At 25.6% G+C, this 10,969-nt stretch overlaps 1 protein-coding gene across 2 annotated transcripts in view; it reads right to left on the reverse strand.

Moving 5' to 3' along the window:
* Window positions 1-130: 130 nt before the first annotated feature.
* The window catches only part of LOC107452651 (prostaglandin reductase-3), an 18,387-nt gene continuing 7,548 nt past the window's right edge, over window positions 131-10,969 (reverse strand). The window contains exons 5-10 of one of the 2 annotated variants that reach the window (XM_043040519.2): window positions 9,339-9,407; window positions 7,631-7,705; window positions 7,041-7,112; window positions 5,130-5,288; window positions 2,607-2,789; window positions 131-2,468 (exon numbers count right to left, since the gene is read on the reverse strand). In XM_043040519.2, the coding sequence (XP_042896453.1) occupies window positions 2,418-2,468; window positions 2,607-2,789; window positions 5,130-5,288; window positions 7,041-7,112; window positions 7,631-7,705; window positions 9,339-9,407 (609 nt within the window). In that variant the 3' untranslated portion in view covers window positions 131-2,417. The remainder of the gene's footprint in view (window positions 2,469-2,606; window positions 2,790-5,129; window positions 5,289-7,040; window positions 7,113-7,630; window positions 7,706-9,338; window positions 9,408-10,969) is intronic. The other variant, XM_043040520.2, reaches the window with a different exon arrangement.

Below are 10,969 nucleotides of genomic sequence, written 5' to 3' on the forward strand. Positions count from 1 at the left end.
ATTAATAAGATGTTGAACCTATCACGCTACAACTTGAAAAATATTGCTTAGCTATTAATTAATAAGAAAACAAAATTGGTTTTAAAATAAATAAACAGCCAATAATTAAGACAAAAATATTTGGCCAACCTTGTGACTTAATAAAAAATATTTTATTCTAAGTAATTGTAAATTACAAATTACCAGTTAGTTGCATAATTTTTTATCAGAATGAAAAAACAATCCATGATTTCGAATTTATAAATAAAATAATTCTAATTATGAAACATTTCAAAATTTACTAAAAAATGTCAAATATTTAATTAAAATTTTCATAGTTCATGTACACACAAAACATAAAAAAAATATGACTAGCTCATAAAATATCGCTTTGAATTATTTAAGAAAGGAAAATCAAGTATGGTTATAATGTTATACATCATTCCACAGTATTTGAATTCAGATGTTATGCACATAAAAAAATATTGATGAATTAATATACATATAGAAATATATTATGAATTAAAATACATATCGAGATACATTATGAATTGAAATATGTAGACATACGTAAACAGTTAGAAAGTGGATTTGAAATGCTCTATACTAAACAAATATGGTGGAGTGATCTCTGACTATAATCTCAAACAATTGAACAAACTTTTACATAAGAAATTATAATGAAAAGATGTTTTAGTAATTTAAAATTATACATATCTTTAGCACAAAATTAATATTATCGTAAAACACTAGCAGCCATTGGTGATCAGCTTGGTTGCTTTAAAAAAACACACTCCTAACTGTGTGTTATGGTATTTTAATAATATCACAGTTCAATCATTAATAAAAATAAACTCCAAGAGAAACAACAAAAATGCTTAACTATAAATCCTAATACTGAGCAAATCACAAAAGATTGCAAAATGCTTAAAGGCACTAGTTAGAGCGAAAATGTGTGAATTCAATTGTTAAAAGAATCTTTCAAGATTCTGAAAGGTTCTAAAATTCTAATTAAATAAACTAAAAATAAGTAATTACTTGATATATTTTTTTTTGAAAAACAAAATTGAAATTTGGTAAAAAGAAACAAGACAAAAAGCATTAAATTAGAATATTTTTCAGTTATGTTTCAAATCAAATAAAAGAGAAAAGTTCCTTTGTGATTAAGATTAAATTTAAAAGTTTAAAGTTTAGTCAACAAAATATAACTATTGATGTTAAACCAAATCTGTTTGAAAAACTCTCTATAAAACTTAACAAATATTTTAAATCCATAAATGATTTTGGTGTTTTTAATATTAATATTATACATTCATTATATTATATTAATCTAAATATTACACAATCTGGTATTTTAAACTACCTACTTAATTTAATCAATGTGTTTTCTAAAGGGGAAAAAAACTAATTTTCTAGATTCACACAATTTTATTGCCTATAAAGACAAACACATACATTGATAATACTTATATTTTACTTCATAGCATTTTATATCATTTTAAAGAAAATTTTGCTTGAAAATTTAATAAATATATTCATTATTAATAATATTTTAAAATTGATTTCAGAATATCGATTCTCTGGATAAAGTCTGTACACCAGCATGGAAAAAAATCTACTTAAAAACTTTTAACATATTTTACTTTATAATTTTTTTCAAAAATAAATCAATCAATCTTTATTAAAATATTTATTATAGAGAGAGCCTTTTTAAAAGATTTTTATATAAAAATTAAAAACATAGGCGCAGCATCATTACAATAGGTTGGTACATTTCACAAGTTTTGATAGTCTCACTCATAAAAATTCAATAGATATAAACAAGAATTAGGGAAGTAGTAAGAAATTTTTCACAGTTTATATACATAAACCATCACATAAACAAAAAAAGAAAATTTCAAGGCTACTTTATTTTACCTATGACTCGAACAGTTCATTTAATTATGGTAAGCACTGCAACATCTATAAAAACCAACTTTTCTATGTTAATTTTTAAGATAATTTTTTCATTTCCAACTTGGTTTGCTATTTAAAAAACTGCTGATCGATGCACAAACCATAAACATGAAACAAATCCCCTCCACAGCCACAATTACATATGATGAATTTCTTATAATTTAAAAAAAAAACTATAATAAAAGAAACAATGAAGTGAACATTAATTTGCTATAGCTAGATGAGAAATTTTCAAATTCTTCTCTTATTAGATCAATTTTTTACACTTTCATCTCAGTTGATTAAAAGAAAAAAAATAATTATCTTGTTAAAAACATGTAAACATAATAGGATAAAATGATCATTAAAAAATTCAAATAGGACCATTAGATCAATAAAAAAAAATTTTTTTTTTTTTGCTATATAATGATGGTTAGACATGCACTAAATATAATATTAATTAAATACATAAATGTCTATTATTAAAACAAAACATCTCACTTTCATTGAAAAGGAACAACAACTTTGCCTATACTTTTTCCACTGTAAAGATGCTGAAAATAAATATATTTAAGATAGATATAATAGCAAATGAAGTCTAAACATTATTAATATTTATAAATATAAACTTGATAAAATATAAAAGAATAAAATACAAATAATTTCATATAATAATAAAAATAGATGCTTACATCAACAGCTCTAGATATATCTTCAAGACCATTGAACTGTTTTCCAGTCTGGCTACCATCATCAACGCGAAGGGTTAATTTTTGTTCATGCATTTGTCTGATTAATAAGTTCAAGTAATGAGGTATATCTTTTTTATAATATGGCAAGAAAAACCCATTTAAACTGGTTGAACGAAGCATTAGCTAGAAAGAAACATTAAAAAAAATCTTTTTAACAAATATAAATTAAAACTTTTTTAATCATCTTGCATTGTTTATAAATACATAGAATATATAATTTATTAAAGAAAAATCTATTGTATTTTTTAAAATATTTGGTTACTTTAGATATATTTTATAGCCACAGGTCAGTAGTAGCATTTTTAACAGAGGCTACTTTTTAAAACGTGGCATTTCTCGATGTTCATTATAAAGTTTATTTCTAAAATTAAAAAAAATTTTAAGAAGCAAAAGTGAAATAAAGTAATTTTTAGAATATTATAAAATATTTATAATAATTCCATATTTATTTAAAAAAAATACTAATAATAAAGTGCATATGGGATACATTTTGGACAATTGGCACATTGATTGAGAATTTTATAAGAGACATTTTGTTATGTTTAATTACTGGTGGCAACTGTTAATTTTGCCCTGTACTGCAAACTGATGATAAACTAGCATGGTTAGAAAATACCTCATACTTAATAAATAAGTTTTCTAAGTATTTAAACTTTGATGAAAAATTAAAGATAAGTTAATATTACAAAAGGAAGAGTATGAACAGTAATTTTAAAATTAAATATATATTTTTTAACTACTTTTAGTACTGTACAAAAGAAAGAAAATAGAAATGTATTTTTTATCACTGCTGATAGAAGATTCCTCTCACTTACTTTTTGATAAACATTTTGCGCTGCGCAAATTTCGCCCATTGCAAACATTTTATGAGGAAAATATACTATTTGTTTTCATACCTCATTCGTGAATTTCGCTTTAAAAGTATTAGAATATTTGTTCTTTTACAGGGGAGAGAAACTGTTCTAAATTATTGGCAACAGAGATAATCTGATTCTAGTTAATTGAAAGTCTATTGTATATGTGATGTAAAAAACTTTATTCATACACTGCATAAAAGCAACTAAATTTATATCACATTGCAGAAATTTCTAGAAAATCATACATTTACCATATTGTGTAAAGTAATTGGAAGAAGTTTTATTTATCATTAAATTTTACCTATTAAGGAATTTTTCATCTGATACTGGTTTTGACAGCATTTTTTACATCACACAGAGTTTTTTTTTTGCTTTAGTTGGGTTTAATCAGCTATAAGAATAGGAAGCTAGGGTATATATAGTAGATATAATATCAGACTATAAACATTATTTATAATTCTAAAAATAAACTAAAATAAAAAATTCATATAGCAATAATGCTAATCCCCCCCCAAAAAAAAATTAATGCTTGCAATGTAGAGAAAAATGCTTAAAATGGGCTGAACTACAAGACTGCAATAAAGTATTCAATGAAAAAACAAATTTTTTGTATAAAGGATTTCATTCAACATTAGTCAGATAAAAAGCTAGAGGAATTTAACATCTTGACCAAACAGTATCTTAAAAGAAGTTTTAGGCTTATTTTATGTGTAGAGGAACTGTCAATTTAGTACCAGAACAATGAAGTCAAAAATACTACTCTAATACAAAAAGTCAAAATTGTATCTTTCATGCAAATATTTGCTGATAGTATTTATGTGCATCAACAAGATTGCTCAATGCTCTACACCGTAATTTCCAAGAAGGTAATAAAACATTTTTTCAAGAAATGAAAATAATATTTAAGGATTGGTCTGAGAATTCTCCAGGCCTAAATCAAATAGAAAATTTGAGAAGAATTAAGAGACATATGAATAAAGTAGATAACTCTACCAAGTGAAATATGATAGATAAAGTAATAAACCTATGTTTCATGATGCATTTATATTCAAACAAGCATTTATATTCTTATTTAGTGGTATTCATGCTAAAATGTGTTCAGGATCTTATAAACGCTAGAAGAGAACATATTACTAACTAAATTGCAAGCAATAGACCTTTCATTAATTTAACTATGCATGTGAAATTTTTTGTGATTATAATTAATTTTCTCAGTACTGCAGCTACATGTATATTTTATTTATACCAAATTTGTAATTAATATAATTTTTAAATGATTATTTTTAAAAAAACAATGATTATTTTAAAAACAAACAAACAATGATTTTTAGAAGGGTATACAAATTTAACCATTTAGACATACAATAAAAATTATGTTGTAACCATAAAACATAATTTAAATATAAATAGGACTTAAATGTTTATGGCAATGCAAAATGATACATATACTAAAAAGAACCATACAAATAAAATTTGTTCAAATTTCTTTAGCTACTAAAATATATTTGTATTTGAATCTCTAATAAATTTTGATATTTTGATCTGAGTGTAATCATTGGGATATTAAAATTTTCTAAATAAGTACATAACTAACATGACAACTTACTTTAATTGGCATATTTTGATCAACTTCTTGCTTCAAGGACTGGTCAACGTACTTTGAAGTTGCACCAACGATAACCAGTCTGCCTTTTGGAGCAAGATTTTTAAACAGCAGGTCAAAAGTTTCACCGCCAATTGTCTCCCAAATAACGTTTAAACCATTCTAAAATTGAATATAGATTTAACATGGGCCTGTACTACAGCAATAAAAAATTATACAGGAAAATAAAATAAATTTCATAACAGATACTAAAAGGAAACTAATTAATAAAGTTTAATTTTTAGGAATTGTTTGCAACCAGATTGTTCTGATATGTCTAATCACTCTTGAAAACTCTAGAAAATATCTAATGAAATCGAGGTTCTTACCACAGCTATGAGGAAAAATTAAAAAAGAAAGATTCAGTGTGAGTCCGAACTCTCTGTAATACTAGATAAGTCGTGCTGAGAAATACAGGCTCTTTTATGACTAACAACAGAACACGACTGTTTAAAAGACAACTTACATTGCATAGGTGTATATAAGCATCCCTATTGTTGACTTTGGAATTTGAAAGAGCCAACAAACAGAAAATGCAAGACACTCCATGGAAATGACTACGAGATGCGGAATTTTTGAGGTGCGGACTTCAGTCTTTCATCTTCTTTTATGTTTTAATGTTTCATTGTATTTGCTCTCTCTTTTGAAGTATACCCCACCATTTTAAAAGTATAAGGGACATTTTATTAGATTAACTTTTCACAGAAGGGGAGAAATGGTTTTGTTAATCATTAATATCTTAATCATGAGTGAAGTGATTTTTATGTTTTTGAGCTCCAATAAATTGATTGTTTTGAAGCCGATGATTATGATTCTGTTAAAAACAAAATTTCCATGGTAACTCTCTTTGTGCAATACCAGTTTGCTTTGACTGACACTGTAGAACTTGTAGATGAGAAATTCTTGTTGGCAATAGGGCAGTAATTCATGGCAGAGCCAGTCAAATTCAAAGTATTAACCCACCGACAGTCCTGCATGTAAAAAGTCGTATTTTAACCTGCAGTCTTCTCTGCACAGCAAAACCGGTTTTCCCACGTTATTAGATAGTAAAGTAGTGTATTGGGGCGAAACATTTTCCCAATTTTGCCCATTTGCTAAATCGCCAGTGGGTTAATAAACACAAAAACAAATAATACAATTATATCAATTATCAGAGTAACACACATAAATATCTATGAAATACATCTATGCCTATAAATTATGTCACTGCATCTGAAAGGAAAATATAAATACTGTAGAGAACCATTTATCCGGTATCCAGATAACCGGGGAAAATTTTGCTCGGTTTTCCCGCCATTTTAAACTAGACCGATTATGAAAAAAAAAAGCGGAAATTGGACTCATCCCTGAAGTTGAGTAGAGGAAAATGTAAGGAAGGGGAGAATTTTTTTCCCCCGTTTACCCAGAGAAACGTAATTTCCTCCGTGACGTTGAAGGCAGAGAAGGGAGGAATGTTTTATTTTCTCCTTTAGACCGTCAATCAAACTCAAGGGTGTGGCATGCTGATTTCGTTTTCTGTTTAATTTACGATTATTTTCTGTATTTTATACACTCCTAAAAATAACAGTCAGCATCACTTTGGCATGTAGCATTAACTGATGAAATGATGATACACACATAATAATTCAAAACTACACTTACATACTCATAAAGTTTTTTTTATATCTTTCTATGAATTACTACTATATAATTTCTATATATATTTGAGAATGTTTTTTTTTTTAAAGTAAATATCTAGATTTATATTATTATGATGTACATAAATGATAATAAAACTCTTCTTTGGACATAAAATAAAAGTACTATTCAGAAAAAGGATAATATAATACTTCAAAGAGAACTGGTATTTAAATAGATAAAGAAAATATATATTACCTTATATTCTTTGCGTAATACTTCAGCTATTGATTCTTCTTTATAATTGATTGGGCGATCACATCCAATATTCTACGTAAAAAACATCATGTTTATAAGCAAATTACATCTTTTTCTTCAAATTATACCTTTAGTTTTAGCAAACTATTTATCCAAAGATAAAATATTTAAATTTATTGTACAATAAAATTCAGATGAAATTTTAAGGAAACAGACATTTATTGAAAAACGGAAAGCTGTTTCACAATTATAAACATAATCTTTACTGCTGTAAAGCAAGCATTCTTCAAAGTTTTTATTCATTTCTTCTACTAATTTTTGAGCAATATTGTTTTTATTTTAAACTATTATACTTTAACAGACACCACGATTGAATAGACGAATTGTTTTGGTCCCTACATAATACAAGTATACAATTAACTTCAATTAATAAATTTATCTGTTTTGAAACAAAAGATTTCAAATTATGTATTTTTCTCTACAACTTTTTGAATAATTTTTTTCTATAGAAATATAAAATTTTGTTAATTTAAGGTAATTTTTTAAATTCTTCATACCCTCACATCTATTTTAAAACTAAAAGTAATTACCTTTAAAAATTGTACTTTATTTTGAGAGGAACAAAGACCGACAACATGACAGCCAGCATTTTTAGCCCATTGAACCTAAAATACAAAAAGTCAAAACACGTGGTTTGTAAAACTGTATATATCAGAGGAAAATTATTTAGTTCTCATTTATAATTAAAAAAACAAAGTCAAGACCCTTAAAAATATTTATGAAGTATATATATATAGAGAGAGAGATATTTTAGAATGATTAAATTATAAAACGACGAAATTTTAGCACACTTACAATTGATAATGGTACTAGTCCTTTAGTAAAAATTATGTACAATGAACAAAATAAAAAATTAACCATTTGCTAACTTTTGTTCTTATAATCAGATTTTGCATTTGCAAACTAAACGGTTTGAGAGGATAACCTTAAATATTTAAATTACTTTGAGCAAATAATATTTTAAATTATGAAATCAGTCACAAAAACTTACTTTCTTTCAATAAACATGCCTTTATTATACATGGATACTGATTTTTGATTCTTCAAATATGGGGAAAACTACAATTTAGAAAATATGGTTTCAATAGTCTGAATAGAGTGATCGAATATTTGGTCCCCTTAAAGTTCATTTTACTTGACTTTAATTGCAAAAAAGAATTGTTTCCTAATTTATATATTAAAAAAAACTATTATTTTTCTACCACTTCCTTTATTGGACTATTGGATCAACATTTTTCCAGATAGCATCAACCCATAAAATTTGAGAGTAATAAAAATATACAAAAAATAAAAATAAATCTGTTGCTAAAAAAGTACTTTTACTCAGAATTTTTTTTTATACATGATTTCCTAATTTAGATTTTCAGCACAAATGACTTAGCATTTTTAAGGTTAGTCTTTTGAATCATTAAGATAACATTTTAGTACATAAAAGTCTGACCAATAAACAAAAAGTTATTGAGACACTCTGTTTTTTAATTTAAATACTTTACTTATTTCAGCTAGAAATTTAGTCATGAAATCTCAAAGTCGGGGGTAAAAAAACTATTAGTTAAAACAGGTATAAAATTATGACATTATTGAACGAAGCAAGGCTTCAGAGCTAGAGTAAATAGAATAAAAATAATTATGAGAAGCTACCTGAAAATGTCTAGATAAACATTGCATTAATCTCTGAATCAAATTCATAAATACACCAGTTTTTTTAGTAATAAAAAAAACATTAAGTGAGAAATAGGCTTAAATTAGCACATGCAGTGATGGCAACCTTCACTACAAGGTAATACTAGCAAGCTCACTTGTGATAGCTATAAATTAATTATTAAACATTTCAGGATCAATACAAACATGCAAAATGCATGTTTTAGTTATTTCACCGAGTTTTAAAAATATGAGAATTTTCTCAGAAAAATAATGTTGAAAGCTTATAAATTAATAATTCACGATATTTTTTTATTAGAATGCAGATTTAAACCTAAGGCAATCACCAAAATTATAACAGAAATTATTATCATTTTATTATGTATATCACTACATGCATACATTGGTAGTAAAAGTTTTTTGAAATTTAAAAATTTGATGACAAAAAAATTATATAATAGAAGGAAAAATTCAAACAGGCTCAGCACTTACATATTACTCTTAATCAAGCTTAATCATTGGTATTTACATAATATAAAATCTGAGAATATAACAATATAAACAAAATAAATGAAAAACTAAAAAAGAAAGTATTACAGCTATATGACCAGCACCTCCTGCAGCCGCAGTGATGAGTACTTTATCTCCAGGTATTATCTGTCCACACTGTAAATAAAAAACACATAATTATTGGTTTATAATCATAAATACTGATTTGTAGGATACAAAATTTAAACATACCAAGTATAAACACACAACTTTTAAGTTTATAACATTTTGAATTTTTTAAAAAAAAACCCTTTTGAAGCACAGAACTTTGTATTAAAATATAAAAGTATTATAACGACACAACCAAAGGACAAAACCAAGGTGATCTTTACTTAAAGAAAAATTCATGAAAATTATGTTAAGGCTTAAAAGATTTCAATATTTTGACATGTCCTGGTTTATAAAATACATGCCCAAATATCCTCCTTTTCAAAAATACATTTATCAAAATATATAAATGTACCAAAGTGAATTTAACTATTCATATAAAGAAACCTATTTCCATGCGATCCTTCTCACTTACCAGAAAGAAAAAACAAAATGTAAAAGGGAAATAAAAGTATTGAAGAAGAACTAATTTTGATGAAACTTTACAATAAAAAATGACATACTTTGGCATTGTTGAGATTTTTAAAGATTTGAACTATACGTTAAAAATTAAAATAAAGTAATTCAAATGATATCACTCTCAGTTTCATTTTTGCATTTAAATTTAAATTTTTATATACATTATTTTTCATATAATTGTTTTTCCAATAAAAATAAGACTGATTAATGAAAAAAAAAAGGTAGCTTTGCCTAATAAATTTTTATTTTGAATCAAAATTTGAGGGAGCTTCAATCTAATATACATTTTAGAGTATTTCTGATAAAATATTTACATGTACAGTCATGAATGTAAGAGCAAAAAATACATGAAATAAAAGGTCTAGAAAGCCAAGTTGAAATAGAACATTTGAACCCTGAGTCTTATTAAAATCTTCGAAATTCGAACAATAAGAAAAATCTTAAACCACATTTAGATGTTTAAGACAAATCTTTTTGCCTAATAAAAAATTTTAATTTTCATTAATCAATGGTATAATAAAATTAAAACTTAATAAGACAAAAAAAATATATATTAAAACTTTAATGTTTATAAGACAAAGGTGAACAAAAATATCAATAACATAGAAAATTTAAATAAACAAATATACTGTTTTTTAAAAGGCTAAACCAGATATAATTTATCAAAGGGCTAAATCAGATTTATTTTAAGTTAGGCATCTAATTAAAGTCAATTGTATTAGGAGACTTAACATAATCAAAGATATGTATGATAACAGCAAAGCATGTATAGAAGTAAATGGAGAATTAACTTAATTCTTTTTGGTAAAAACTGGCGTGAGACAGGGATGTATTTTATCAGGATTTTTATTTATACTGGTGATAGACTGGATTATGCGAAACAGCTTGAAAGATGAAAAAAGAGGAATAAGGTGGAATTTCACAACTACTTTAGAAGACCTTGATTTTGCTGATGACATCGTACTTATTTCATCCAAATGTACAGACCTTCAACTTAAAACAGACAAATTCAACAAATATTCAAATAGTGTGGGTTTATTCATGAACAAGAAGAAAACTAAAGTAATGAGAATAAATCAAAAGAAAAATGACAAAATTAAAATCGAAAATCA

This window comes from Parasteatoda tepidariorum, chromosome 3, assembly GCF_043381705.1.
Source record: "Parasteatoda tepidariorum isolate YZ-2023 chromosome 3, CAS_Ptep_4.0, whole genome shotgun sequence".
Taxonomy (NCBI): Eukaryota; Metazoa; Arthropoda; class Arachnida; order Araneae; family Theridiidae; genus Parasteatoda; species Parasteatoda tepidariorum.